This window comes from Hyaena hyaena, unplaced genomic scaffold (genome assembly GCF_003009895.1).
Source record: "Hyaena hyaena isolate Hyena2069 unplaced genomic scaffold, ASM300989v1 scaffold_469, whole genome shotgun sequence".
Taxonomy (NCBI): domain Eukaryota; kingdom Metazoa; phylum Chordata; class Mammalia; order Carnivora; family Hyaenidae; genus Hyaena; species Hyaena hyaena.
The window spans coordinates 696,885-723,347 of NW_024081103.1; the positions used below are offsets into that span (position 1 = coordinate 696,885).

The window sequence follows — 26,463 nt, forward strand, 5'->3', positions numbered from 1 at the left end:
TATTCTATGACTTGAGGGGCACCTGGGTGGCACAGTCAGTTATGTGTCTGACTCTTGGTTTCGGATTAGTTCATGATCTCACCATTTCATGAGTTCGAGTCCCACATGAAGCTCTGCATGAGGCAGCAAGGAGCCTTCTTGGAATTCTCTCTCTGCCCCTTCCCCTTTCGCACTGTCTCTGACTCTTAAGAAAGAAAGAAAGAAAGAAAAGAAAGAAAGAAAGAAAGAAAGAAAGAAAGAAAGAAAGAAAGAAAGAAAGGAAGGAAGAAAGGAAGAAAGGAAGAAAGGAAGAAAGGAAGAAAGAAAGAAAGAAAGAAAGAAAGAAAGAACGAACGAACTTAAAAAACTATTCTGTGATTTGATTCAGAAAGCCTTAAATGGTTCAGTTATTAAGCAGTGTACCAGGCTAGAATGTTGGGAATCCATTGGTTCTTCCCTCTCCTTCACTTTCCACCTCCGATGTGGCAAGTCTGCACATTTTACTTCCTCAATTTCTTCTCACTATGATTCCTTGTTTCCGCTTCTCTAACTCAGGGTTAAGAAAAGATCATCGATATTTGCCAGCACCCATTGTATATTGATAGGCCGTGAGGCCATGTTCACTTTTTGCCATGTTCTTGACGTGGAAGAGCCCTGGGGACCCAGCAACAGCCAGCAACAGGCCACAGTGACCAGCCAGTGCCAGGCCCCACTTTAAGCCATTTTAACTCCAGAGGCCACGCTTCGCACCACTCTGCTTTCCTGTCTTGATTTCTTGCAATTAACCACAGGAGCCACACCTGTAGAACTCACTCCAAGCAGTACCCCATGTTGTATGGGCCAGTGGCTACTTAGCCCTTTTTGAAAATGGCAATGACCCTAAAGCAGTTTGCTCATGTCAGGAGTACACACACCTGTCCTGACTATTTTTCTCAGGGAATTGGTCATCAACCATTAACTCTACCCATTCTCAACCCCAAAGCTTGCTAGGCCTGTTTGCAAAGAGGGGAGCAACAGAAGCTAGGTTGTGACTGTGCCGCTTCCTTTCATCAATCATGAAAAAGACAAACAAATGGCCTGGTGATTTTTTTCAGCATGAGTTCACACACACACACAGGCGCGCGCGCGCATGCACACCAATGATTCAGTGTGCCAGTCTGTCTTTAAAATACCACATTCCATGGAGTCTTTCCTGAATAGTCCTATAAAACTAAGTCTGCCCCCATCCCTGGCTCTTCACATAGTCCATTAGAATGTTTATTGCTTGTCCTGGCAGTAGCCCCTCTCAGTTCCTTAAAATCTGCTGAGCTTAGACTGGGACTTTTGTCTGTACCGGGACGCTCCTCCCATGCCCCACACGGCCAGTTCCGTCTCTTCCTTTGGCTCCGCTTCAGGGAGGCCCGTTTTGCCCCCCTGTCCAAGGTAAGCCCCCCTTTCTAAATACCCTCCCTTATTCAGAATCTCAGCCCCTTGACAGTTTTCTTTAAGACCCTTAGAACGATGTGCAGCTCTTTTGTCCATTTGTATGTTTACTTGGGTTTTATTTGTGTTTGTGTGTGTTTTTCTTTTGTCTTTCTCCCTTATTAGAATGAAACCAAATAAGCATCTCAACAGCAGGGCACCTGGCTGTCGCTGGCTGTTGCTGGGTCCCTAGTGTCTCACACAGACATAATGTATATAACAAATTCTCAATATGGACTTGTTGAATGAACGGTGAAAAGCCTTAGAGACTACAGCATAGGTCTTGGGAGACTGATTTCACCCCAATCACAGATGACCTGGTGAGCCTTTTTTAAATTGCTTGATTGGTGTAAATGGGCAAAATACCCCAGACCTGGATCCTTCCTTCTCCATTTGATAGATGGATTCTTTTTCCTGTTCATGTGCGGCTAGCTTAGACCATAACTCTAAAAACATTTTAATGTTATCCCGCGAGATCCTGAATTACATGCCTTTGTCGGGCGTGGTCGCAACTGTAAAGTCATGCTGATGACAAAGCCCTACGTTCTGCAGAGGGCTCAGCATCCAGCTGAGGATCGAGGCAGGTGCAATGTCAAGGCAGGTGGAGGAGAGGGTACTTAGGGGACTACAGTACAGTCCAGAGGAAGGGCGGGATGGTCACGGAGAGTGAAACACAGCTCTCTAGTGCACACCTTTCCCGTAGCCACATCCCCCCTGCCATTATCTCATTTAATGCTCACCACAGTTAACACACTTGATATTTTTACCACCATATAGTTGAAGATAGTGGCAAAACGTGGGCCTGAGCTCAAGTTTCACTGTCCCAGGTTATCTGCTCCAGAGTCCTTGGACAAAGCACTTCTTTGTCTTTATTAAGAGGATAAAAACAGCTAGGGTTGCTATGTGAATCAAATGGTGAAGATATATAACTGATACATTCCTCAAAATGAACCAATTTTGTGCTTGGCACATAGCAAGTCCTCAATAAATCACAGCCTTTGTTTTGTTTTTTTTTGTTTTGTTTTGTTTTTTTTTAAAGAGATTTGCCCAAGAGCCACACAGTGAGTGGCTTAGAACTTGATGGTCTCTTGTTTTGTAAAATGCTAAAGATACTTTCTATACAGTCTGTACAATGTGTCTTACTTCCCAGGTTGTGAGCCCTTCCAGGACAGGGACGACATCAGCTATCTTTTTTGTCAGGTGGCCTATGTATACAGTGGCAATTGCTCACACAGTAGGGTTCTGAAATAAGATAGCATTTTTTATACGGGTAGTGGGTTTTCTACCCAATGGTACACATGAACTGTTAATAGTCTAGGCAAATGTCCCTCAGAGATAAGTGAGCAGCCATGAACCCTTTCCCACTTACCTTGTGTCTCCAGGAACAACTCCCTCTGTACATACCTCTAACCTAGGAGAACAGAAAACAATTTAAGTGATGTGAGTCATTCAAGCTTTGTGTTCAAACACCACGACAGAAAGTACAACTCATTAGGGTCACACCGATAGGAATTAAGGACATTTTAACCTTGGCTAAGCTAACACATTTTTAGTCAGCAACCTGGAAGCAATTGAGGTTTTATGTACAGTATCTATGTGCGTCTCTAATGATTCCTTAAGTGAGTCATTCCCTCTTGCACTCCCCCACCCAATTCCAAAGAGTTACGGGTTTTGGTTAAGTCCCTCCTCTTGCTCTCCTCTCTGCTCAGGCCCTCTGCATCCTTCACTCGCTACGAAGTTGTGAGATGGACGTCGGCCTCGCCTTTGAGAATCCAGGCTCCACACTGGCACCAGACAGGGGACATCAACATGCCACTGGCCACATCCCCGCTCTGCCCCCTTCCTTCAAGAGATCTTCTCCTCTAGCTCCTTAGCTTGGAATGTAAGTCCCAACAACCCGGCCAAGAGGAAGGTTACATATCTCTTCAGCATTTCTGAGACCTCAGACCAGCTGCCCAATGCTTAGTTTTAAATGCATTTCATGTCCCTTAAATGCCTTGAGGAGTCAATAAGTTAGAGAATCCCTAAATAAGCAAACAAGGCTTGGATCTTCATAAAACATGTTGTTGCCTAATCATAAATAAGTCTCGCTGTGGCGTCAGGCAAATGTCACAGAAAAATATAATGAAATTAAATGCAGTGTGTGCTTTCTCAAATAGAGGAACATTGGCCCCCAGACAATAGAGACAATTCCCTCACGAGTTTAGTCTTAGTCCCACCTCTTAATTTTCCCCACCCCTAACCCCACCCTCTCCGACACCATCCCCAAGGCTGCAGCCAACAGAGCAGTCGTGTTCCTGAGGCTTGTCCAGTGGACCTGGCTGCTGTCCTCTGTAGTTAACCAGAGTGTGGTGAGTATTGTAATACAAAGTAATACGTTTCAATTGTGTAACCTTTTCTCTTTACCATCTTCTTTCAAAAGAAAAAAAAATTAAAAAAATAATAAGCTGTAAAGCCAGTAAAATTTTACCATGTAATTAACAAAACCCAGGGCAGAATTGAATGCTAGGTATTCATCATGTGTCTCGCCGATTTTTTTTAAAAAACCGTAAGTCTGCAATATGCAATTGTCTTTTAAATTAAATTTGGCTGTGGTGACTCTTAAGAGCCTAGGTATATCATGACTGTTTCTTTAAAATGTGCTACTAGAAGACACATTTGTATTAGGAAAAAATATTCTTGATGGTTAAAGAAGAAATCATTGTATTACTGTTAAGACTCGTGGGTTCAAAAATAATATTTTAAATTGAAATAGAAAGCTTCTAGAAAGTTTCTTATTTTATGATTGGCTTCAGGATTTGCTGTTGGAATTGGTTTTGTTAGTAGGGAGGCACAATTCTGCTTTCAGTAGTTTTGAGCTTTATCATTATTGTCAGAATTAACTCTAAATGTCTCTGTTTTGTTAGGGGGAAAAACCCAGTTTTTTTGAAATTGTTAGGATCTGGCCACTTGCTGCCTTTTCTGATTTGTAGCATTGTTATTATCAGCAGTAATACCAAGGCAGCTCTCAGTATTCCCTGTCAAAGAAATAATTAAGTTTTCTCACTTGCATAATTTAAAGGAAGTTTTTTTCCCTTCCTCTTATATCCAGACCCCTAAGGCAAGCACATTTCTTAAAAATGGTATTTTTGACATCTAGATGTCTAGACCTAAAGACTTTAAAATTATGTGTATGAAACTCACAATTTCTATATTCATACTTTGGTTCATTCATTTATTTAAAAAAAAAAAATACCCATTGAGCACCTGCTCTGCTCCAGACACTGTGGTGAGATAAAATGTGGAGTGGAGCTATGTCTCTGACTCCAGGAGAGGCGAAGGACCTAGAAACAGCTGCCCTTAAAAAATAACCAGTACCAGACATCTTTAGATGTCTTAAATGCACTGAAATATACACGATGTGCTACGTGTCCACACCCATTCATATGTAAATAAGCATGAAGTCCAATATCATTATGATTATTTCCCTCAAGGATTACGTTTATTTGAGCAGGGAGGCTAAATATTTTTCTAAAATTTTCTCTCATTTATTTTACTTTATTGCCCCAGCTTTATTGGTGCCCTAAGGATGTATTTCGTTTACCTCCTGGTAGGTAGCCAGCCTTAAGAGCACTTGAATGTGTTAGCAAAATGTAGGGGAAGCCCAGAGGACTGAGCAGGCATTCCATGGGTGGCCATCAGTTTTATTGAGAAATTTGCACTTAACACTGCATTGAAGCTCACTTGGGTCTAACTTGGGAGAGTGAAAATGAAGACAGATGTATGTGGATTTAATGGATGACCCTCTTAGCACATAGACAGTGTTCGGGAAGAATACATCTGGAGGCTTTTGAGGAAAACAAATATAATCAAGTGTTTGTATACTCGACTGCCTTTCCCCTGAACTAAATTTGTCATCATTTAAGTGCTCCCAGGTCACACGTAACTGTATTCTCATTGAAGTTTTGACACCTATTTATACCAACAAGAGCACTCAAAATGGTTTTGTTGTTCTCTTATAAAGTACTGGATGGGTCCTGCTCAAGTTTTAGATTCCAGACACCATCCAAATTCAACAGTCCAGAAGTTCTAATCATTGATTTTATGGGTAAGGACCAGTACTAGCTTAGCTCTCGTTATTTCCATCACCAGTACGAGTAGTTGGCACTGAGGATAGGGCTGGGGCGGGGGGGGGGGGTGAACTCCAGATTCTTTCACCCACTCATAATAAAACACAATTTAAAATCACTTAACAAACATGACCGTTTACCAAAAACTTTAAAAATAATAATAAAGACTGTTCAAGATGTTCTGTACTGAAATGGATGCAGCTATTAGCTGTATTGATTTACCAGGTAAGGGACCTTAGGCCCACATAATTAAAAAAGACAGGTAATTGCAATTCAAATATGAGGCACAGCAAGATTTAAAATAGAGTGCATGCTTCATAGGTCTTCTAGTTTTTTTAGCCACACTGTTAAGTCTGAGACATCTACAGGACTGCTATTCTGTGGATATGACCAGATACTAGATATGCTAAGCATGAGAGAGCCAAGTCCTCTGCAAATCCAGGAGCTAGTGATACCTTCTTCTCCCTTTAGGATTTCTCTTTGCTGAGCTCCTAGTAGAGACAAAGAGTTCCAAGAAAGACTTGAAGAGAGAAACAGAATAAAGGCAAGACATGAGTCTGAGGAAATAGACCATTACTTAAGTGAGGAATCTGGTTGAGAAATTTGAGAGATTTCAGGGTATTGCATATGAATTGGGACTTTAAAGTTAACTCAAAAATTGATTCACTCAGTTAATTGTATTTCTTTATTTCTTTTTTTCAAGTTTGTCTATTTATTTTGAGAGAGAGAGAAAGCACCAGTCAGGGAGGGGCAGAACGAGAAGGAGGGAGAGAATCCCAAGCTGTCTCCATACTGTCAGTGCAGAGCCTGATGCGTGGCTGGAACTCACGAGCCATGAGACCACGACCTGAACTGAAATCAGATGCTTAACCAACTGAGCCACCCTGGCGCCCCTCAGTTAATAGTATCTCAACCTTTAATTCAGCAGACAGAAATAAATTATGGAATGAGCTGGAAGAACTCCAACTAAATTATTTCTTAGAAAGAAAGACCCTCTCTGCTCATTTATGCCAACTCAAGAGATGTAGTAAGGGTCTTCACTAATCAGATAATAACAATTCTGAGCTGGAGCACAATGATTGGATACCACTTCCAAAAGAGGTGAATACGTGCTCCCCAAGTGTAACAAGCAGTAATATAATAGCCTTCTGTATACTGTAGGAGAAATGGATTTATTACCAAATTTAAGAAAATCTTCATTAAAACATGGTCCTGTACATGAATTGTTTTTTATTGGACTAAATACAAGGACATTACGTGACAAATTTCAGTAAGGTTAACATTGTATGGTAGATTCACCAGAGATATTTTTCTTTTGATATTTTGGTGATTTTTAGAGTGTCTTCACTGAACATATTACTTTGGCTACATTTTTGTAATTATGTATATTTGCAGTAAAAATGTAAGTAGTAGGAGAAATCTGAAATTGGGAGTATATATGTGTTTCATTTTTGTGTAAAAGACATAAGCTCCACTACTTCAATACTCAAACCATCACTTTGGATAGACTTTCTTTAATACGGTGATTTTCAACCCTTACCACATCTTGGAGTCACCTGGGACACATTGAAAATATCAGTTCTAGGGACACCTGAGTGGCTCAGTCGGTTAAGCCTCCAATTTCAGCTCAGGTCATGATCTCACGGTACGTGAGTTCAAGCCCTGCATGGGGCTCTATGTTTACAGCTTAGAGCCTGGAGCCTGCTTTGGATTCTGTGTCTTCCTCTCTTTCTGACCCTCCCCCCCCCTCCGATGAATAAACATTAAATATATATCAGTTCCAAGGCCACTAACCCCCTGGCCCAGGCAAGCAGTGGCTCAGAATCAGACTGGCGTCAAGTGGTTGATATTTTTAAAAGGTCAGTTCATTACATTATCTAAGATTCCATGTTGCAATTCTTTCATCTCCATAGTACTGACCAGGAAATTAGTTACCTAAAATTGTGCTCCAAGAGTGTTTTACTGCCTTCTTTTATTGTCACAGTGGGTGGGTTTTGTTAACACCTGAAATAAGCATTTTCCCGGTTCAGTGCTACACAGCTTTGGGACTTTGATCACTCCTATGGTCACATGCAATTCATCAGTACATGCAAAAGGTGTACCTCTTAACAAACACTATATGCTTCTTTTAAATGGATCATTTAAATGTCACTTGTAGCCTCTGTTGGTCATTTTCCCTTTCTCAACTTCCCTACTGATCATTTGCTGAAGCAGGCCTAGAACTGGTGTCTGAGGAAAACACAGGCTTCTCACAAATCTGCTTTTAGCTTATCTGGATTTTGAGTTAGGATGGCCGTTAGCTCACATCCGTGCTACACGAGGGTGGCCTTCTATTCAGGTGTGTGTCCTGGCTGCTTCATTTAGTTTTTATGACAGTGCATTTGCCTTAAATACTTTCCTTCTGCATCCCTATTCCTATGCAGCATAAGCAACCTTCCTGGGGAATCTGAACTCTGGTTCTCATCAAAGACTTCTAATTCAGCCCCATTGCTGCCCAATTCTTACCATAGCCTCGCTGGTGAAAATACTCATGGAGGGTTGTCCAAGAAGATACATCTAGTGTTTCCCTGAAAACTTGATTTTTAATCCTGAATCATCCAGATTATCAGGGAGAGAAGTAATTTGCCTTCAGTGATTCTACTCCAGCATTGTGCTTTAACCCTGTACTAGGAAATATGTTCATGAAAGTCACTGTTCTATTTATTGTATTATATTGTATTTATTATTAGTCTATTTATTGTTCTATTTATACTGTTAAGGGCTTTGACCACCACATGTCATATATCATCTCCTTTTTAAGGACCTTGATGAGAAATTTCTCTAGATCTCAATCTGTTCTTATTTTATAGACAAGGGCAATTTCCTAAATATTTGTGTTCCTTCTTTGCTTTACCTGGTGGGAAGCTCAGAATTTTATTTGTAGCTCATATCCAGCAATATACAGAAAATTTAAAGCATGTGCTAAATTTGCTTCAGAGTTTACTTTCCCTGTGCCCAATTTCTTCATTGTTCACATTATATCTTGTTATATATGTAAGTTTGTAGGCCACTCAAATCTTCTAAGAACAAGATGAGAGCATTAATCAAGAGTTTCTCAGCCTTGACACTATTAAGCCAAATAATTTATTGTTGGCAGGAAAGGGGGATTAAATCGGGGGACTTGGAGGAAAGAATGGGGGGGCGTATCCTTGGCCTCTATCCACTAGATATCAATAGCAGTTCCTGGTACTGAGGAAGTACCTTTCACGTGACAGATTTATCTCCTGCTTTTAGAGAAGGGCAAGAAAAAGAGGTCAAAAGGACCTTCTAGTTACTGCCATTTTTTCAAACTCCTTCAGTTCAATACATTCAACATGCCAACCTGGCATATTTTAGGATAGTGTGTCCTGAACCTCAACACTTAGTATTTTCTGAGCTATGTGCAACTCACTGTCTTTGGGGGATACAGATGACTGGAATCCGCTTTCGCTCTCAGAAAAACCTGCAAATGAAAAAACAAAACAAAACATATCTGAGTCTCTTATCTGAAGCTAACATAGCTTCTGAGAGCTTACCCAATAACCTGGGGAGAAGGAAGTGGAGACACTGTTACTGACTTTTAAAGGTAGCCAAGTATCAATAGTGAGGCTCATACCCAGTGTGCTGATCCCTATGTCCAGTGGGCTCTCCACCACATCATGAGAGAGTTGAGCAAGGCTGAGTACGAAGATAGCCAAATCCAACTTGGAGGGTTAGGAATGGCTTCATGGAGGAGGTGGCATTTGAGATGAGATCTTAACAGGTAAGTAGAGAAACAAAGGGCAGGAACTCACAGCAGGAACAGGGAATTCCTGCTGAGTGGTGGGCAGCGTGGCCTGACTGGATAAGTGAAGGAACTGGTAATCAGAGGACTGGAAAAATAGGGTGGGTCATTTCCTGAAGGTGACCAGCTTGGGAGTGAAAAGGCATTCTTGCCCTAGAGCCATGTACGCCTGAGAGCAGATTAACAAATTTTAAAATGAAAGTAGAGAAGAAGCTGAATGAATTAGGTCACCAGAGAAGAGTGTGGGAGAATGACAACAGAGACCTGGGAGGGACCCAAGATGTCAGTGCTCTTAATCCCTGACCTTCGCCCCAGTTCAAGGTTTTAGTGAGTAAGAACCTTTACTTTCTTGGTGAAAGGAGGATAACGGACTCTCCTGGTATCAGGAAAATTCCCAGTCAGGCACTATCAAATATACAAATACTTCTGAGAGGATCCTCATTTAAGGATTACCAAGCGTGAGGGGTGCTTGGGTGACTCAGTAAGTTAAGTGTCCGACTTTCACTTGGGTCACGATCTCTCTGTTCATGAGTTCAAGCCCCACGTTGGGCTCTGTGCTGACAGCTCATAGGCTAACGCTTACTTCAGCTTCTGTGTCCCTCTCTTTCTCTGCCCCTGCCCCCCACCATGCATGCTCTCTCTCTTTCTCTTTCTCTCAAAAATAAACAAACATTAAAAAAATTGTTTAAAGGATCACCAAGCATAAGCACCATTTTTAACAAAAGGGAAAATGTTTGGGAGTTGCTTTTTGGTTATAGAAATTATTTAGTTTAGGGACACCTGGGTGGCTCAATCAGTTAGGCTCTTGTTTTTGGCTCAGGTCACGAGCTCACAGTTCAAGGGATAGAGCCCCACGTTGGGCTCTGCACTGACAGTTCAGAGCCTGCCTGGGATTCTTTCTCTTTCTCTCTCTCTCTGCCCTCCCCAGCTCATGCTTTCTCTCTCTCTCAAAATAAATAAACATTAAAAAAAAAAAAGAAGTTACATTGCTTAAATTAGGAAATGCCATACCTTCAATTATACACAATCATTTTTAATTTTACATATAACAGAGCTTTCATTGTTTGGGCTAACATTTCAGAAATGATGTGATTGGTGGCACATTATTTAAGGATCAAACTGTGATACAGGGAATGCAAGCTCCTGTAGATGATCCGGATAACTGGCTCCAGATGCAGACTCAGACCCAGGACTAGCAGCAGGCCTGCTGTGGTGTTTCTGGGTGCTAGAGTGGCTCAGGGAGGGAGATTCCTTGGGAAGAGCAGGATCTGGATGTGTCTGGGGAGGCAGGGAAGCCTGGAAGCCAGATACTGGTAACCTTCTTTCCTCACTCCAAGTCTCTAAGCAAAAGAGATATATCCTCACCTAAGGCCTAACATGGAGGCTTCACTAAGTTGTGCAGAATGCCTTCCTCACATCACCCCACTACCCAACAGTGACCAAAGGCTTTTTGTTTCCAGATATTATTTAGTTTAAATTCAGAAATGTCATACTTTCAATGATGCATAATCATTTTAAATTTCCTTATAACTGAAAGTTTTCATGGTTTGGCTAAAATTTCAGAAATGATTTTGTAGGAGACGAAAAATAACTTACCCTCTACCCTTCCAATTCTCAGCTGGGGCCCCTGAAACAACATACAGATTAAGAAGAGAAAAACAGAAGTTTATTACTCATATATCTCATGTACATGGGAGATATGCAGGAAAATGAGGAACTCTCAGAGGTGGCTTAGAATTCGGTCTTAAACACCAGCTTCAGCTAAAGACACTGGAGAGAGAAAGTGTAGGGAAAGCCATTTATGGGGAGGGGAGCAGGTAAACAAAGGTAAGGTTTGTAATGAAGATTTGAGTCCGCACTTTTTCCATTGAGAGTTTCTTGTGGTATAGAATCATCCCTCTCTTCCAGATAGGAGACAGGGACACTTACAAATGGAGATTTTCCCTTATAAATGTAAATTTCCCTTACAGGGTAAAATAATCAAAATAATCAACTAACAATAACTCTTCTGCCAGAGAGGCATATTGTGGAATGGCATTTTCTGGTCTACACACAATAGGTGCAAAGGCAGAGTCCACATGTGATGCAGAGACTGCATAATTCTGCTTGAGATGCAGGGGAGTAGGACACTGATTCCAGATGTAGATGAGACCCAGCATTAAAAAACAGGGCCGGTGGGGGCTGTTTGGGTGCTGGAGAAGCTCGAAGTGACTCAAAGCAGGGTCTTCCCAATTGACTCCATTTACTTTGCTTTTCTAGAAATGGGTTGCATACAACCCATGGAATGATCTGGTAGGAAGCTGAAAGCCAGAAGGAGGTGGACAAAGGAGAAAGGAGGGATAGAAACAGAGGGAATGAGGAACCTGAGGAAACTCAAGTCAAGTGACATTCATCAGTTTGGAGGATCCCATCAGCATAGCTGGGGATGGTTGAGAGAAATGGAGTCTATGCAAGGCCTGGGCCAATCAGTTGGACTCCTTGGTAGAATGCAAGAGCGTGGACTTTGGCTTTAGCTCACCCACCTGGCCTGCACTGCTCCAAGTATTTGGTTTCAAATTAGGAGAAAAGATTATTATGAAGCTAGAATCCCATCACATACCTAAGATTGCTTAACATGAAAACTGGCAGTAGAAACTGCTCAAGAAATTTCCGTTTCCTTCCCTTATCCATGAATAAACAGCTGCATTCCCAGAGGAAATGCTTTGTAAGAATTTAGATAGAAGTAATAAATCATGGCCACGGTTAGTGTCCTTTGGCCTCTCCCACCCTGTGGAGGGTGGGAGACAGCTTCCTGCACAACCTTAGGGAAGCCTCTTTGTTTTGGCCTCCCCCACTCCAATCCCATTCTTGTAAACTGGGAGGCAGAAATTGCCCCCCCCCCCCATCATGGAATTATCTAATTCCAAAGTCATTCTCACAACTGTCCAAATAAATGCAAAATGCCCAGTTAAATTTGAATTTCAACTGAAGAATGAAAAATTTTTTAGCATAAGTATGTCTCAATATTGCTTGAGTCTTACTTATTCAAATTTAACAGAACCTCCTTTATTTATTTTCCTAAATGTGGTAACTCTGTTTAATCATTTAACCATAATTTCTGCTTTTCTCAGTCTTAAGCCTAGGCTTCTGCTTCCCACATTCTGTAGCAACCTACGGGTAAAATGGAAGATGGTGGTATCAACAGGTATTCCAAGGATGTGGGGCAAATAAAATTCTCATCCATTACTGATGGGAGTGTAAACTGGTACCACCACTTGACAATACTTTTTGGCACTTTCTACCAAGCCTAGGGCCCAGCAATTCTACTCCTAGAGGTAGACGCAACAGAAATACATCCCTGGCCCACCTAAAGATAGGTACAAGAATGTTCATCGCACTACTATGCCATTTCTAATAGTCCAAACTAGAAACAATACAATGGTAGCATGGATAAATAAGTTGTGATATCTATATAATGATCTATTATATGACAATGAGAGTAAATTAATTATTCTTATACACGACATGGCTGAATCTCACAATCTTAATTTTGAGCAAAAGAGGCCAGACACAGAAGAATAAATAGTGCATATAATTAAATATATGTAAGGATCAAACACAGGCAAAATGAGGCTCTGGCGTTTGAAGACAAGGTAGAAGCTGGGCAGAGGGTTATGACTTCCTAGGAGAGTTAAGAAGGGCTTCTTGGGTACTGGTAATGTCTTTCTTCTTGAACCAGCCTGTGGTTACAAGAACTGTTCACTGTTAGATTCATCAATCATGCTCGTGATCTCTGTACTTTACTAAATGTAAATTGCACTTCAATTAGATGTTTATTGAAAGGGTTGAGGTGTGTCCTGATGGGGCTTTTTTTCTGTAGACCTATATTATTGGAAACACCTTGTAGAGTACATTTGTGGTTTCCTTTATTCACAGAAAAATGTGTTAGATCTGTGGGAAAGAACTACAAGACATCTTTCTGCTAAAACTATGTGAAAGACCTAATCATCAATTAAAAAAAAAAACTTAGGTATTGGCATATCCCAACAATCTGTACAATTCTGGGATGTGATAGTTTAGGAGTGAATATGATTTGAACTCATTCATGTTTAGAGGATGTCTGAAATTGAGAACCAGGCAGATCCATCTCTTCTGACCCTAAGCTTGTCCCTAAAATAAAGAAATAGGATCCCAAAGACTACAGGTGGAGAATTTGTGAAGCGTGTTTATATTCAAATGGAGGTCAAAGAAGCCCAACCCAAAGAACTATGGACTTAAAGTGATAACTGTGGATTGAACAAAAGTTCTTTTTTGTTGTTGTTGTTTCTTAATGTTTATTTATTTATTTTGGAGAGAGAGAGCAGGGGAGGGGCAGAGAAGGAGAGAGAGAGAATCCCAAGCAGACTCTGAGCAGTACATAACTTGATGTGGGGCTTGAATAGCTTATCGTGAGATGGTGACCTGTGCCCAGATCAAGAGTCAAATGCTCAACTGACTGAGCCACCCAGATGCCCTGAACAGAAGTCCTTTTTAATTTTGGGTGGCTCAGTCACTTAAGTGTCTGACTCTTGGTTTCAGCTCAGGTCATGATCTCACTCATGGTTTCGTGAGTTCAAGCCCTGCATTGGTCTCTGTCCTGGTAGCATGGATCCTGCTTGGGATTCTCTCTTCTTCTCTCTATGCCCCTTCCCCACTTGCACTATCTCAGTCTCTCTCAAATTAAATAAACTTAAAAAATACTAAAAAATATGAAAGGGCTATTTTGAAGATTCTGATTCTGACTTCAGACCAACTATGGTGAATGGCAGTAGTAGCTATCTTTTCTCACTTTAGCTGGCCAAGATTATAATCCCAGATTGGTAGAGTCAGTGGAAATAATAATAAAAGCTTTAGAGTCCCAAGAATTTAAATCCCAGCCCTCCCATTCTGTCACTGTGGACATGTGACTTGCTTCCTGTTTCTGTCCCCTTCATCTGTGGCCTTGTAGAAGAAATGCCCATTTATTACAATATATAGAAGAGTGTAAAGGAGGGGTGGGAATTCTATTGATATCCCTCCAGGCCCAAGTATCTTTGATGTAGCTACTACTCGGGAAGAATTTACCCCATGCCAGCCACCACTCTAAGGGCTTTTCAAATATTGTTTAATGCTCCTGACAGCTTTATTACTATGTGCGGTGCATATCCCCATTTCACAGATTCAAGATAATGAGGCACTTGGAAGGAAGTAATTCCTCCAAGACCATTAACTAGTGGAGAGCTGGAGTCTGGGCAGCCTCCATGATGGAAACTACTGGATCCTGCTGTCTGGTCCACCTTCTCATCTTTGGGCTTCCGTAATGTTTCTTGTGAGGTGTCTCCACATCTTTGCCCTGGAAGTCTGTGAAGAGGGTGCAAGGAAACCCTCCATCTTTGAGACAAGCTTTATTTCCTCATCTATAAATTAGAGAGGTTGGACTACTGCTCCTGACTTACCTTGGCCCTGGCTTGTAACCTCTCTGCCTCTGTTTTCATGTCTGCAGTAGAAAGCATTGTATCAGCCTTCATTCCCTGAGTGCTTCAGTGTGCGGGGAATATTAAACAGAGATCACAGTTAACTAGAGATCAAACATGAACACACTTTGGAAAATAGAATGCTCCTTGCAAACATAAGCCATTGTTATATTGGCAACATATCGCATTCAGGTTTTTCCATCTGCTTTCTTGTCACTGACATGCTCTTTAAATTCTCTCTCATGTATATGGTGATTTTTCAGTTTTCAAAATGTCTTCACGTAGCAGGATCTTTCTTGAGCCTACCAAATACCAGCAGTGACTAAAATCCAAGCCTTTAGGGGCATCTGGGTGGCTCAGTCAATTGAGTGTCTGACTCGTGATATCAGCTCAGGTCTTTTTTTTTTTTTACGTTTTTTATTTATTTCTGAGAAAGAAAGACAGTGTGATAAGGGGAGGGTCAGACAGAGAGGGAGACACAGAATCTGAAACAGGCACCAGGCTCTGAGCTGGCTGTCAGCATGGAGCCCAACGCAGGGTGCAAACCCACAAACCGTGAGATCAACCTGAGCCAGAGTGGGACGCCCAAACGACTGAGCCTTCCAGGCACCCCATCAGCTCAGGTCTTGATCTCACGGTTGGTGGGCTTGAGCCCCCTATTGGGCTCTGCGCTGACAGTGTGGATTCTCTTGAGATTCTCTCTCTCTCTCTCTCTCTCTCTTTTTACCCACCCCCAGCTCTCTGTCACTCTGTCTCTCTGTCTCTGTCTCTCTCTCTTTGTCTCTCTCTCACAAAATAAATAAATAAACAACAAAAAAGTAAAATCCAAGCCTTTAGATCTCTACCCCATTGTTTACTTTATCACCACACTGTCATTAGCCTTCTGGAGCTGTGACCCCAGGCATTATCTTTGCTACTTAGCAAAATTTAGCCCAAAGTAGACACAGGGGCGTATATGTCAGGTCACTGACCTATAGGAAACACGGTGCTTAATAGATATAGTCTATTGACATAGTCTTGGAGATCACAGTAATACAACAAACCATGAGAAAAGTGGTATTAAATTCACTTTAAAGATGTTAGGAGGGCCTGCTCACACACACATGCGCTCTCTATCTCTCTCTATCAAAAATAAATAAACATTAAAAATTTTTCATAAAAAAGAATATAGCCTTATTGGTATATCTTTCTTTCCTTAATGATACCCATGCAGCAGCCACAGCTATGTGTATATTTGTTTGTAATGATTTTCCCAATATATACTTTGAAGGTAATGGATAATTCATGCTTGAGGCCAGAAGTATATCTATAACATTCCGTACCTTACAGCCCATTGCCCGCACAATTTATTCACATACTGTAACTATTTCTTGGATAACAGACTGAGCTCACACTGTGTGCCCACCCTGATTAGATGGTAGTAGAAAAGATATCATAGTCCTCCTACATAATCAGAGAGGAGAAAGGCTTTTGGACCCCTGTGAAATATTTATCTAGCCCTATAGTTTCAAACATAATTCCTGGTGTGATTTGACAGTACTTATAGAGCCTTCTCAATCTGGTGGTTTCCCCTTATATGTCATAAAGCAGGTTCTTTATAATAAATATTACAGACACCTTTCCAAGGCAGTCCAAAGTGCCTTGGCTTTTATTAATCCATAAAACCTCTACCCACACCTTGTTTACTTTTTTTGTGTGTGTGATGTTCACGTTTGAGAAAGAGAGAAACAGAGTGCAAGCAGGGGAGGGGCAGAGAGAGAGGGAGACACAGAATCCAAAGCAGGCTCCAGGCTCTGTGCTGTCAGCACAGAGCCCGACTCAGGACTTGAACCCACAGACTGGGAGATCATGACCTAAGCCGAAGTCGGACGCTTAACCGTCTGAGCCACCCAGTCAAAACCTCCACCCCTTTTATAAGGACTCATTTGTTGGGAGAGTCAATTGATCACAGCCATGGATCTCAGCATACACACAATCAATCAGTAAAAAGAGCAGGGCAGGGCAAGAGCTAAGAAGACTGGCAAAGGCTGAGAGACAGTGAAATGACCTGTAAATCAGGTCTCCAGAGCTGTCTGCTTCACGACTGCCTCTTAAAATGTTACTCACTTGGGGTCCACCCCAGCTAGTGAATCAGAATCAAGTATGTGTGTTTTCAGCCCAGCACAAAGGATGAAACTACTGCGCAGTCAGGACTGAGATGCACTATGGGAGCATCTTGGACTGGGGCTTTCCCTGACAACATGGAGGAGCAGGTGTACAGATGATGGGGACTTGCCCCTGGTTAAGGGAAAAGTTACAGGTGAACAGGGGCCAAGGCTACAGAGCACAGCATACAGTTATATCTGAAATAGTAAAGAAGAAAGTTTTAACATTAGTCGTTGTAAAACCAAACACGTTCTCTCCCTTGGGAGTTCTGACTGGTTATAGCTCAGGAGACTTCACTTGATCACTTGATGAAATCTGAAAAGTATAGGCACCACTTTGTTCAAGGGACACTATTCCTTAGTGGTTTTTCAACTACTGTGTTTTTCTGTGGAAGCTTGAAGCCCCCTCACCCCCACATCCCTTTTTATCAGATTCTGGACTGACGATTTCACAAAAAGAAGTTAATTTTTTTAGGTAACCTAGGATATCTGTTAAAACTTTAGCTATCAGGATACCACTAGTAATTACACAATGAGGGCTGACATTAGCTAGAAGCATCTGTGTGATGACAATTTTTTTGAGAAGTAAAAAACTCTATTTCACAACGTTCTCTTAAGGGGCAACTGAGATAATGTCTGTGCAATAGCTTGGGGTTTTTTTGTTTGTTTGTTTGTTTGATTTTTGAGAGAAAGAGAGAGAGAGAGTAAAAGTGGGGGACAGGCAAAGAGAGAGGGAGACACAAAATCCAAAGTAAGCTCCAGGCTTTGGGCTGTCAACACAGAGCCTGACATGGCACTTCAACCCGTGAACTGTGAGACCATGACCTAAGCCAAAGTCGGACACTTAACCGACTGAGCCACCCTTTGTGCAATAGCTTTGTAAAAGTTATTACAAATACTATGAAATAAAACACCTCATATGCAAAATAGATGTTGCTCAGGATGGTTGTCTTGAAAAGAGAAGAAAAAATTCCTCTTGACAATAAAAAAAAAAAAGATCAGAGAACCCCCCAGAAAACCTGTGCAAGGAGCCCTCACCCCATTTCCTTGATGTTTCTAATTGCCTAGTATCAACAATAGTCTGGAAATATCTTGTTAAGTCAGTTGAGTGTGGCCACCCCTAATCAGGAGAATGGTGATGAAATGTCTCCTCCACCAGGATCTGCATGATATCCAAACAACAGAGGCAGGTGTTTAACAGGTTTTTGGTTTTGTTTTCACAGGCAGTGCCCTTTGGAACGTAGCCTTAAAAATGAATCCAGTTGTTTCACAGCCAGGATATGGGACAGCGGGTGTGATGACTAGTGACTGGCAGTCTGGCGTGTTTGACTGCTGTGATGACCTGGGGATTTGTAAGTACATGTGGTTATTGCTCCTCCTCAGCTCCCATAATGCAGGCTCCTGACCTAATGAAACTCATCTACTCATCCTGCCATTGAACTCCAGCTTTATGGTCCAACTCGGGAAATCACAAACTGCAAGCCTGTGGGTGGATTTAGCCACCAGATGTGTTTTGTTTGTCCTGTACACAATGAACTCTCTTCATGCATTAATTTAAAAAGACTAGGAAACATATAAAAATCAGATTTCACATAAAAATCTGGCTTTCCAGTGTAGATTTCCAACTTCTCTTGGAAATTAAAAAATCTGGAGAGATGAGCTTTCATCACACATGGGGTGGGGGGAGCACTTCACTCCTGCTTAGCATTAGCTAATCCCACTGAAAGACAGTCTTGTTCTACTGTTTGCCATGTGTATTTATGTCCACTATTGTCTATTTTGTGTTTTTTTCTCCAGCTATTTCACTCATTTTAGCTGCGCGAACTTGAGTTTGTGATCCTTGCCTAGATCAATCACGTTTTGCAATTTTCCACCTCTTAGTATCACCATGTTCTTGACATATTGCTCCAGTTTGTCTTCTATTTACTTCCCCCTCTCTCCTACAATGCTGTTCCATGTTTCCCAGCTTTCAGTGACGTTCTTGTAACTCTTGTCATTGACCCATTTCAGGAAGTGTTGCAGGTTTTTGGCTTTACCAAAATCTAATTATTTTCCACAACAAAACACACTCTTATGTGAGAAACTTTTTCTTATTTCAGAGTCTCGTGCTGTGTGGGTTGCAGACCTTCTCTGTGGGGCTCATCTTTCCATTGGGCATGAGAAATAGCCTCCTTTTTGTGTGTATGATGGAAGTTCCGCTAGGTTCTTCGGAGATAGCCTTTTGCTTAAAAACAATCAATCAAGAAATCACAGACTCTCTTATATCTAGGGTACAGCCATACCAGAACCCCACCCCGGAACTTTTCAAAACAGATTTTTACTCAAAGCATATTTGAGAACAGTTTCCTGTTTGTTTCTATTTTCTTAAGCCCTTCCTCTGTCTTATAGAGAGGCTTTAAAGTGAAATTGCACTCAACATTTAAACAACTGATACCCGTATCTCTTAATTCCTGCTTGCCTCCATCCTCATCATGATGATAGGGCCCTCCTTTTACCCAAATGACCACCTAGAATCTATGTCTCTTCTTTGTCTGTAATGATTTGTTCACTCAGTGGTTTCTGCCTCTAAACACCCTCCCCTGGATGTTGTATGGCTTCTCAGACATCCTGACGCCACGAACTTCCTCCGCAAGCATGACCCATATGTAACAAGGGCAGGGAAGAAAGATAATGTGAACAATCTCAGACTGGCAAGGCAGGAGCTTTTGCAATTAAATCTGACCCGGTAATAATGACTCACAAATTATCCCCAGTTCCTGGACAGCCAGCTCAAGAAGCAAGACACTAAGGGCCAGGTGACAACATTGTTTTCTCTGAGTGCCCGTTAGAGCCATTTCCTGAGCCAACATCTTATTGAAAGAGGTGTGATGTCATTGAAAGCATGGTGACTTTCACTAACTCTTCTGTGTGGCTTCTCCCTGTACCCAGGCATCTGTGGGACTTTCTTTCCCTTGTGCCTTTCCTGTCAGATCGCCTCTGACATGAACGAATGCTGTCTGTGTGGAGCAAGTGTCGCCATGAGGACCTTGTATCGAACCCGATATGGCATCCCGGTGAGTCACCCGCGCGCACCGTGAGGCGCGAGCCCAGATACCCGAGGGCTCTCTTCAGTCTGACCACATCTGTGTGATTGCCCACCTTGCCTTCATGGCTTCACCCTAATCTTTTCTCCACTCCCACCCGCAGTGTATTAAGTGATTACCAGGGGCTGTGCCGCCTCGTACACTCTGGAATAAATTAGTAACACAATCTTAAATCGCTCCAGTAGATGTGTCCCTGAAAGAGTTGCCAGAGGTGAGTAGGGAAGGAACAGGGGGCCCTTAGCCTCTCCTGGCTTTGCTCAGAGGCAGACACAGGACCCTACACATCTGCAGGCTGGCCCACGGTTGGTTAGAAAGCTTTGGGGAGAGGTGGTGTGTAGTGGATCCCTTCACAGCTGGCACAGCTGCCTCCTAAGCCAGTGTTCATTAATTTAAAAGTGGTTATGGAGCATCTAGGCACTGCCTAAGTCCCTTTAGTATTCATTCATTCAACAGGGATTTACCCCGTACATGGGACATGCTGATTCCAGATGCTAGAGACGCCTCAGTGAACAAAGCAAATCAAAAGCCCGTCTGCATGTAGCTTACATCCCTTTTCTTCTTGTTTCTGAGACCTTTATTTTAACATGGTTTCAGACTTAAGGAAAAGTTGCAGAAATGATACGACAACAACAACAAAGAAATAATACAAAGAATTCCTGAATACCCTTCATCCACATTCCCCAAATGCTAAAAATCTTGCCACCTTTGTTTATTTACTCTTTCCTCTACCTCTCTGTCCATTCTGTTTTATTTTTTTCCGAAATATTGAGAGGAAATTACAAATTTGATGTCCTGTTACCTCTATTACAGCATGTATTTCTTAATAACAAGGTCATTCATTTATATTACCATAGTATAATAATCAAAATCAGGAATTTAACACTGATACAATACTATCAGCCAATTTGTGGATCTTATTTAAACTTTACCAATTAACCCAATTAACATTCTTTGGATGAGAAGAAAATCAATCTGGGATCACATATTTCTTCAGTTGTCATTCCTAGTTTGTCTCCTACAACAGGGAATAGTTTCCCAGTCTTTCCTCGTCTTTTTTTCCCCTAAGCACAGATCGGTTATTTTGTCAACTATCCTTCAGTTTGGTGTGTCAAACGTGTCCTCGTGGTTAGACAGGTTTTACACCTTGGCAGAACTTCAGTTCTGACACAATATTTGCTGTGCTTTATGTCAAGAGGCACATGACATCAGTGTATCCCATTATGGTTGTTGTTTAATTTGATTACTTAGTTACGATTGTGTCTGTCAAGAGTCTCCACTGTAAGGTTGCCATTTTCCCCTCTGTGATGCGTAAGGCCCTTGGTGAGAGACATAAATATTTTATTTCTCATCAAACCTTCACCCACAAGGAATAATATCCATTGAACATTCTCACCTAGATCGATCGTTACTATGATGGCAGAACTTACACTCTAATAGAAGATGGCTACAATGTAACTAAGTAAAAGATTTATAGGGCACTGGTAAGTGGTACTGAAAAAAAAATAAAGCAAAGTAGAGGAATAAAGAGTGTTAAAGCATTTTATTTTATTTTCTGCATCATAAAATATATTTTTATCTAAACAGGGTTTATCCCAGGAATGCAAAGATGGCTCTGTAGCAGAATAACCTATTTATAGATTCAAAAAGAAACACCACAGGATCATCTCAATTGATGCAGAGAAACCATTCAACGCAATTCAATACTCATCCACATTTTTAGAAAGGGAGTTCTAATTTTAAATAGGGCTATCAGGGAAGACCTTGGTACAAAAGTAAAGACCTAAAAGGATGAGAAGTTGACCCATCTTGGGAAGATCCGGGGAGAAAAAAGGGTGCCACCCAAGGCTTTGAAGTAGAGTTTATCTGGAATGTTCCAGAAACTGCAAGGGGCCAGAGAAGCAGGAATAGAGAGAGTAAGTGGTGGGGTTAGGATGTCATGGAAAAAAGATGACATCAGAGCAAGAGTTAGAACTTCTAGGGCCTTGAAGACCAGCATAAGAACTTTAGCTGTTACTCTGAGTGAGCAGAGAAGCCACTGAAATGTTTTAAACAAAGAACTGACATGATGGAGTTTTTCCTGGAAACTTAGCCTCTGCCCCACTCACTGCTCCCATAGGAATGGGAGCAAGTTCTTAATCTCCCTAAGCCTCAGCCCCCTCACAGATTGAATTGTCATAACGATACTTCCCCTTGGTAGTGTGGTAAAAGTCATGTGACATAATGAATCGACAATGTATATACTATGTGTAGCACAGCACCTGGCAATTAATAAGTGTTTCGTAAACAACTACTTTCATTTTTGTTCTTTTCTCCAAGAATCACTCAACTGTTTCTCAGGACAGTGGTGTGTTCAGATCCCCGGGCTCATTTCTACTGTGTGCCTGCTCAGCCGCCTGACTTGCTCACTGCCGGAGGCTACTCTCCTTCATGCTGTCCTTAAGGCAGCATAAGACTTAACTTTGTGCCCCCACCTTGAACTTCCTGAATCGTATGCAAAGTGTCAGGCATCTTGAACTTCCTGAATTGCATGCAAAGTGTCATGCATATGTACTTAGGTATACGGTGTGAGGGTAAGAGTCTCAAAGCAGCCCAAAACCTCAACATGGAATACAGGAAGGGGCACTTAGCTGGATCTGGAGATGAGGGTTTAGGAAACACTCAACAAATAGCAAACTGTTTGACTCTCTGCTAAGTCATTTGGTGACATCAGTTTTCTCATCTGTCATGAGGAAGTTGTGCAAGATGATTCCTAGTTCTAGGATTCTAGGATATGTTATGGTTCCTCGATGTACAATGAAGTAGCATATTTATAGACAGTGTATCTCTATTTCCTCCTTAGAACAGACTAAAAAAAATTCCCTGGACTGATTTGTATCATTCAGGCTCTCTGCTTTGTTTCTCTTTCACACCCATGCAAACTTTTATGGGGCTGCTGCAATGCAGCCTCTCTGCTCTGCCTCTCCCTTAGTGGACACAGCCAAGAAAGCACCCCTTTGGCCAGGGCACAAGAGAGAAGGGGGAAGAAAAGAAAGAGGCAGTCACTGATTGTACTACTGTTGCTGGGATATTATTTTGATGTATATTTGCTCATTTACTACATGCAAACTCCTGTGGTACAGGAATCATTACCTCCCTTTATAGATATGAGAACCAGATATATGAGAAAATGAGAAAGGCGTAAGGTCATAGAACATGTGAATGTTGGAATTGTTTACCCAGTGTCTCCTGCACCACAATAGGAGCCCTTTCAAGGGTGTGTCTCCCAGAAAGTCACTGAGGACTCAAATGGACCCTTGCAGTGAGAGGGCCCTCAAATCCTTGCAAAGTACTCCATTCCATGGTTTGCCAAACAATAATCATTCATTTCTTTCTTCTTTTCCCCATAATTTATGTATTTCTCCCTTGTTGCTAACATCCCCCTTTGCAGAACATGAAAGATGTCAATGAAATTGGCTAGAGGGATGCAATGTGGGGCCTGGTCTGGCACTACTCACAAGCTACAGAAAAAAAAATTGTGCATTTCACAACTGGCTTTAAGGGAAGCATTTCAGAAGAGATGATAGAGGACTGGAGCTACAGTGGTAGCCTGCACACCATTTGACATAGTGTCGTATGGGCACTGGCTTGAGAAAAGAAAGACCAAGAGCTGCCACCGATTCGTCATGTGATCTGAACAAGTCATTTAACTTCACTTGCTCATCAGAAAAATGGGGATCATGTCACGGAATTCTCATGATAAGCCAGTAACATACAACATACCTTTTTTTAAAAAATGTTTACTTTATTTATTTTGAGAGCGAGCATAAGCAGAGGAGAGTCAGAGAGAGGGAGAGAGACAGAATCCCAAGCAGGCTCCACACTCAGCTCAGAGCCCAATATGGGGCTCAAACCCATGAACCATGAGATCATGACCTGAGCCAAAATCACAACTCAGACACTTATGTACCAATGTACCTTCTAAAGGGTTTTGAAAAGCTATACAAATGCAAGGAATTGTGTGACTGTATTTCTGGGATGTATGTTGACCCACTGTTTGGTTTTCAACAGGGATCTATTTGCAATGATTTCCTGTGGCTGGGATGTTTCCCTCAATGCACCCTTTGCCAACTCAAGCGAGATATTGAGAAAAGAAAAGCAATGAATGCTTTCTAAAAAGTGCTTACAACTTGGTAAGTTGTTGGGAATTCTTTGATTAGGAGTGTCAAAACAAATATCTTAATAACATCTTTTATGTCCTTGGTCTTCTCTCACAAACACATGAAACATCCCTTACAAAATGGGGGACAAATGATTTTTAATCACCAGCCCACACCAACAGCTGGTAGTCAGCTCCCATGGGTTGAGAGGTCTAAATCTGGTAGGATAGGAAAGAATTCTGGGATTTTTTTAGGTTGTCTGCCACAGGAGGGGTGGCTGTGTGAGGTACCAAATGAGCATGCCACATATCAACCATGTGTATCTTAATTAGACCATGATTTATGGTAGTAGACATATGTGTGTGACCAGACATTTGTTTCCCTAAGTTTGGTTCCTAGGTCTACTGTTGCCAACAGTAACTGATTCAGGTGTTATACTAAGTATGACTGCATAGTGTGCCTAGTTCTGTGTTCTTGATGACACCAGCATGTTAATATAATAATCCTTCCTCCAGAGTGATGGGAAGCTATTTTTTAGTCTCTGTAAGTAATGTGTGGACAATTCACCTAGTTATGCCAAATTCCCAAAGCCCCCACTATGAAGAAGAGTCACTGACTTTTTGGTGGTTATGTTGTCAAAGCTGGGTAGCTGCTCATTTACCTAGTTTCCTAAGCTCCCCAACTCACATTTTCTTATGAGTTTTCTTATCATCCCTCTTCCTCCTTTACCTCCTGAGAATTGACTGTTATCTCTCTTTCCAAGAAGTGATGTTTGTTAAAAAGCCTGTGTTAACAATTTGAGTCAGAATCTGATGCCAAAGTAGCTCTAAGGAAAGGAGGGCATGACAGTTTACTGGTATAGTCATCCAGTCAATGAAAAAGATTGTTTAGTGTTCTCCACCCTTTGGAGACTCTTACCTTGGCATGGTTAATGATTCATTGACATTTGATAACAGAAATTAACCCAGGCAACCTACAGAGTATTCTCAACCACCTAGAAACAGTTCCTGACACCTAGTAGACACTTAATAAATATTGTGGAAGAATAAATCAATGTCGCTTTCAAGCAAGGAAGCATAATAATGCCCTCACCTAGGAGATTCTTCTTAATCTTAACTGGTGATTGTGATTCTTTCTAATAGATTGTACTGAATCAGGGACCATGATTTGATGTAAATTTTAAATATGCAGCAATTTGGTAATAGGGTAGGGGTGGAATAAAAGTTTTGATTTTGGGAGCAAGATAATATAAAGAAAGATGAAATTGGTAAGTTCTAAATTGTTTATTCATTTTTTTTCTCTCTTCTTTCCTTTTCTCCCCCTCTGATTTCTACAGGTCATTCACAATGTGGTGAAAGAAATCCTGGGATGGTGCACTCATCTGCTGTGCTGTCTCACCCAAATTTTAGAAACTAATTCAACTAATCATATGGCTTCCAATGGCTTCAAGACCTTTTTAATTTCCAGTTTATCCCAAAAGAAATTTATTCCCAGTGCTATTCTCTAAAATGACTGCTATTAAAAAATTAATGTCCTCAACATTTCTGGTGTCTGTTAATACAGCAGCATGAAAAATTCAATATGAGTTTTTAAAACATGAACCCAAGTTTGTCATGTTAAAGTTGAATGATCTGTACATGGGGAGTCTTTGTTTTCCTCTCTCTTTTAATTTTGAAAGGCTTTTTTTTAAAAGTATAGTTGACACATAAAGATTCTTTTTTAAATGTTTTTTTAAAATTTATTTTGAGGGGCTCCTGGGTGGCTTAGTTGGTTAAGCGTCTGACTTTCTCTTAGGTCATGATCTCGCGGTTCGTGGGTTCGAGCCCCGCGTCGGGCTCTGTGCTGACTGCCAGCTCAGAGCCTGGAGCCTGTTTCAGTCTGTGATTCCCTCTCTCTCTGACCCTCCCCTGTTCACGCTGTCTCTCTCTCTCTCCTAGAAATAAATAAAACATTTTTAAAAAATTTATTTTGAGAAAGAGAGAGAGAAAATGCGTGGGGGAGGGGCAAAGAGAGAGGAGAGAGAATCCCAAGCAGGCTCCATGCCCAGTGCAGAGCCTGATGTGGGGCCCCGTGCCACAACCACAAGATGATGACCTGAGCCAATAATGACAGTCAGATGCTTAACTACCCAGGTGCCCCAGTCCACACACCTTTCTTATGCAAAGCAGTTTAGTTCTACCTCAGCTTGCTAGTCTAGGAACCACGGCCCCAAAGGTGCAAGATGAGGGTGAAACTCTTCTGTCAAACAAACAAAAAATGTTTTCTAGGTCGCTTATTA

The 26,463-nt window shown here is 41.5% G+C and overlaps 1 protein-coding gene and 1 non-coding gene across 3 annotated transcripts; both read left to right on the plus strand.

Moving 5' to 3' along the window:
• The first annotated feature begins 3,176 nt into the window (after positions 1 to 3,176).
• On the plus strand, positions 3,177 to 25,724 carry LOC120246465 (placenta-specific gene 8 protein-like). Of its 2 annotated transcripts, XM_039253984.1 has the most exons (6): positions 3,177 to 3,322; positions 3,711 to 3,791; positions 18,190 to 18,318; positions 19,895 to 20,019; positions 24,097 to 24,218; positions 25,522 to 25,724. In XM_039253984.1, the coding sequence occupies exons 3-5, from the start codon at positions 18,219 to 18,221 to the stop codon at positions 24,199 to 24,201; spliced, it is 330 nt and encodes a 109-aa protein (XP_039109915.1). In that variant the 5' UTR covers positions 3,177 to 3,322; positions 3,711 to 3,791; positions 18,190 to 18,218; the 3' UTR covers positions 24,202 to 24,218; positions 25,522 to 25,724. The 2 variants fall into 2 exon arrangements, with proteins under 2 accessions (XP_039109915.1, XP_039109916.1); XM_039253985.1 differs by lacking the exon at positions 3,177 to 3,322 and having other exon boundaries at positions 3,707 to 3,791.
• LOC120246477 lies at positions 13,175 to 13,307 on the plus strand. The gene has a single exon (XR_005532064.1). It is a non-coding gene; the product is annotated as a small nucleolar RNA SNORA18 (small nucleolar RNA).
• Positions 25,725 to 26,463: the final 739 nt, after the last annotated feature.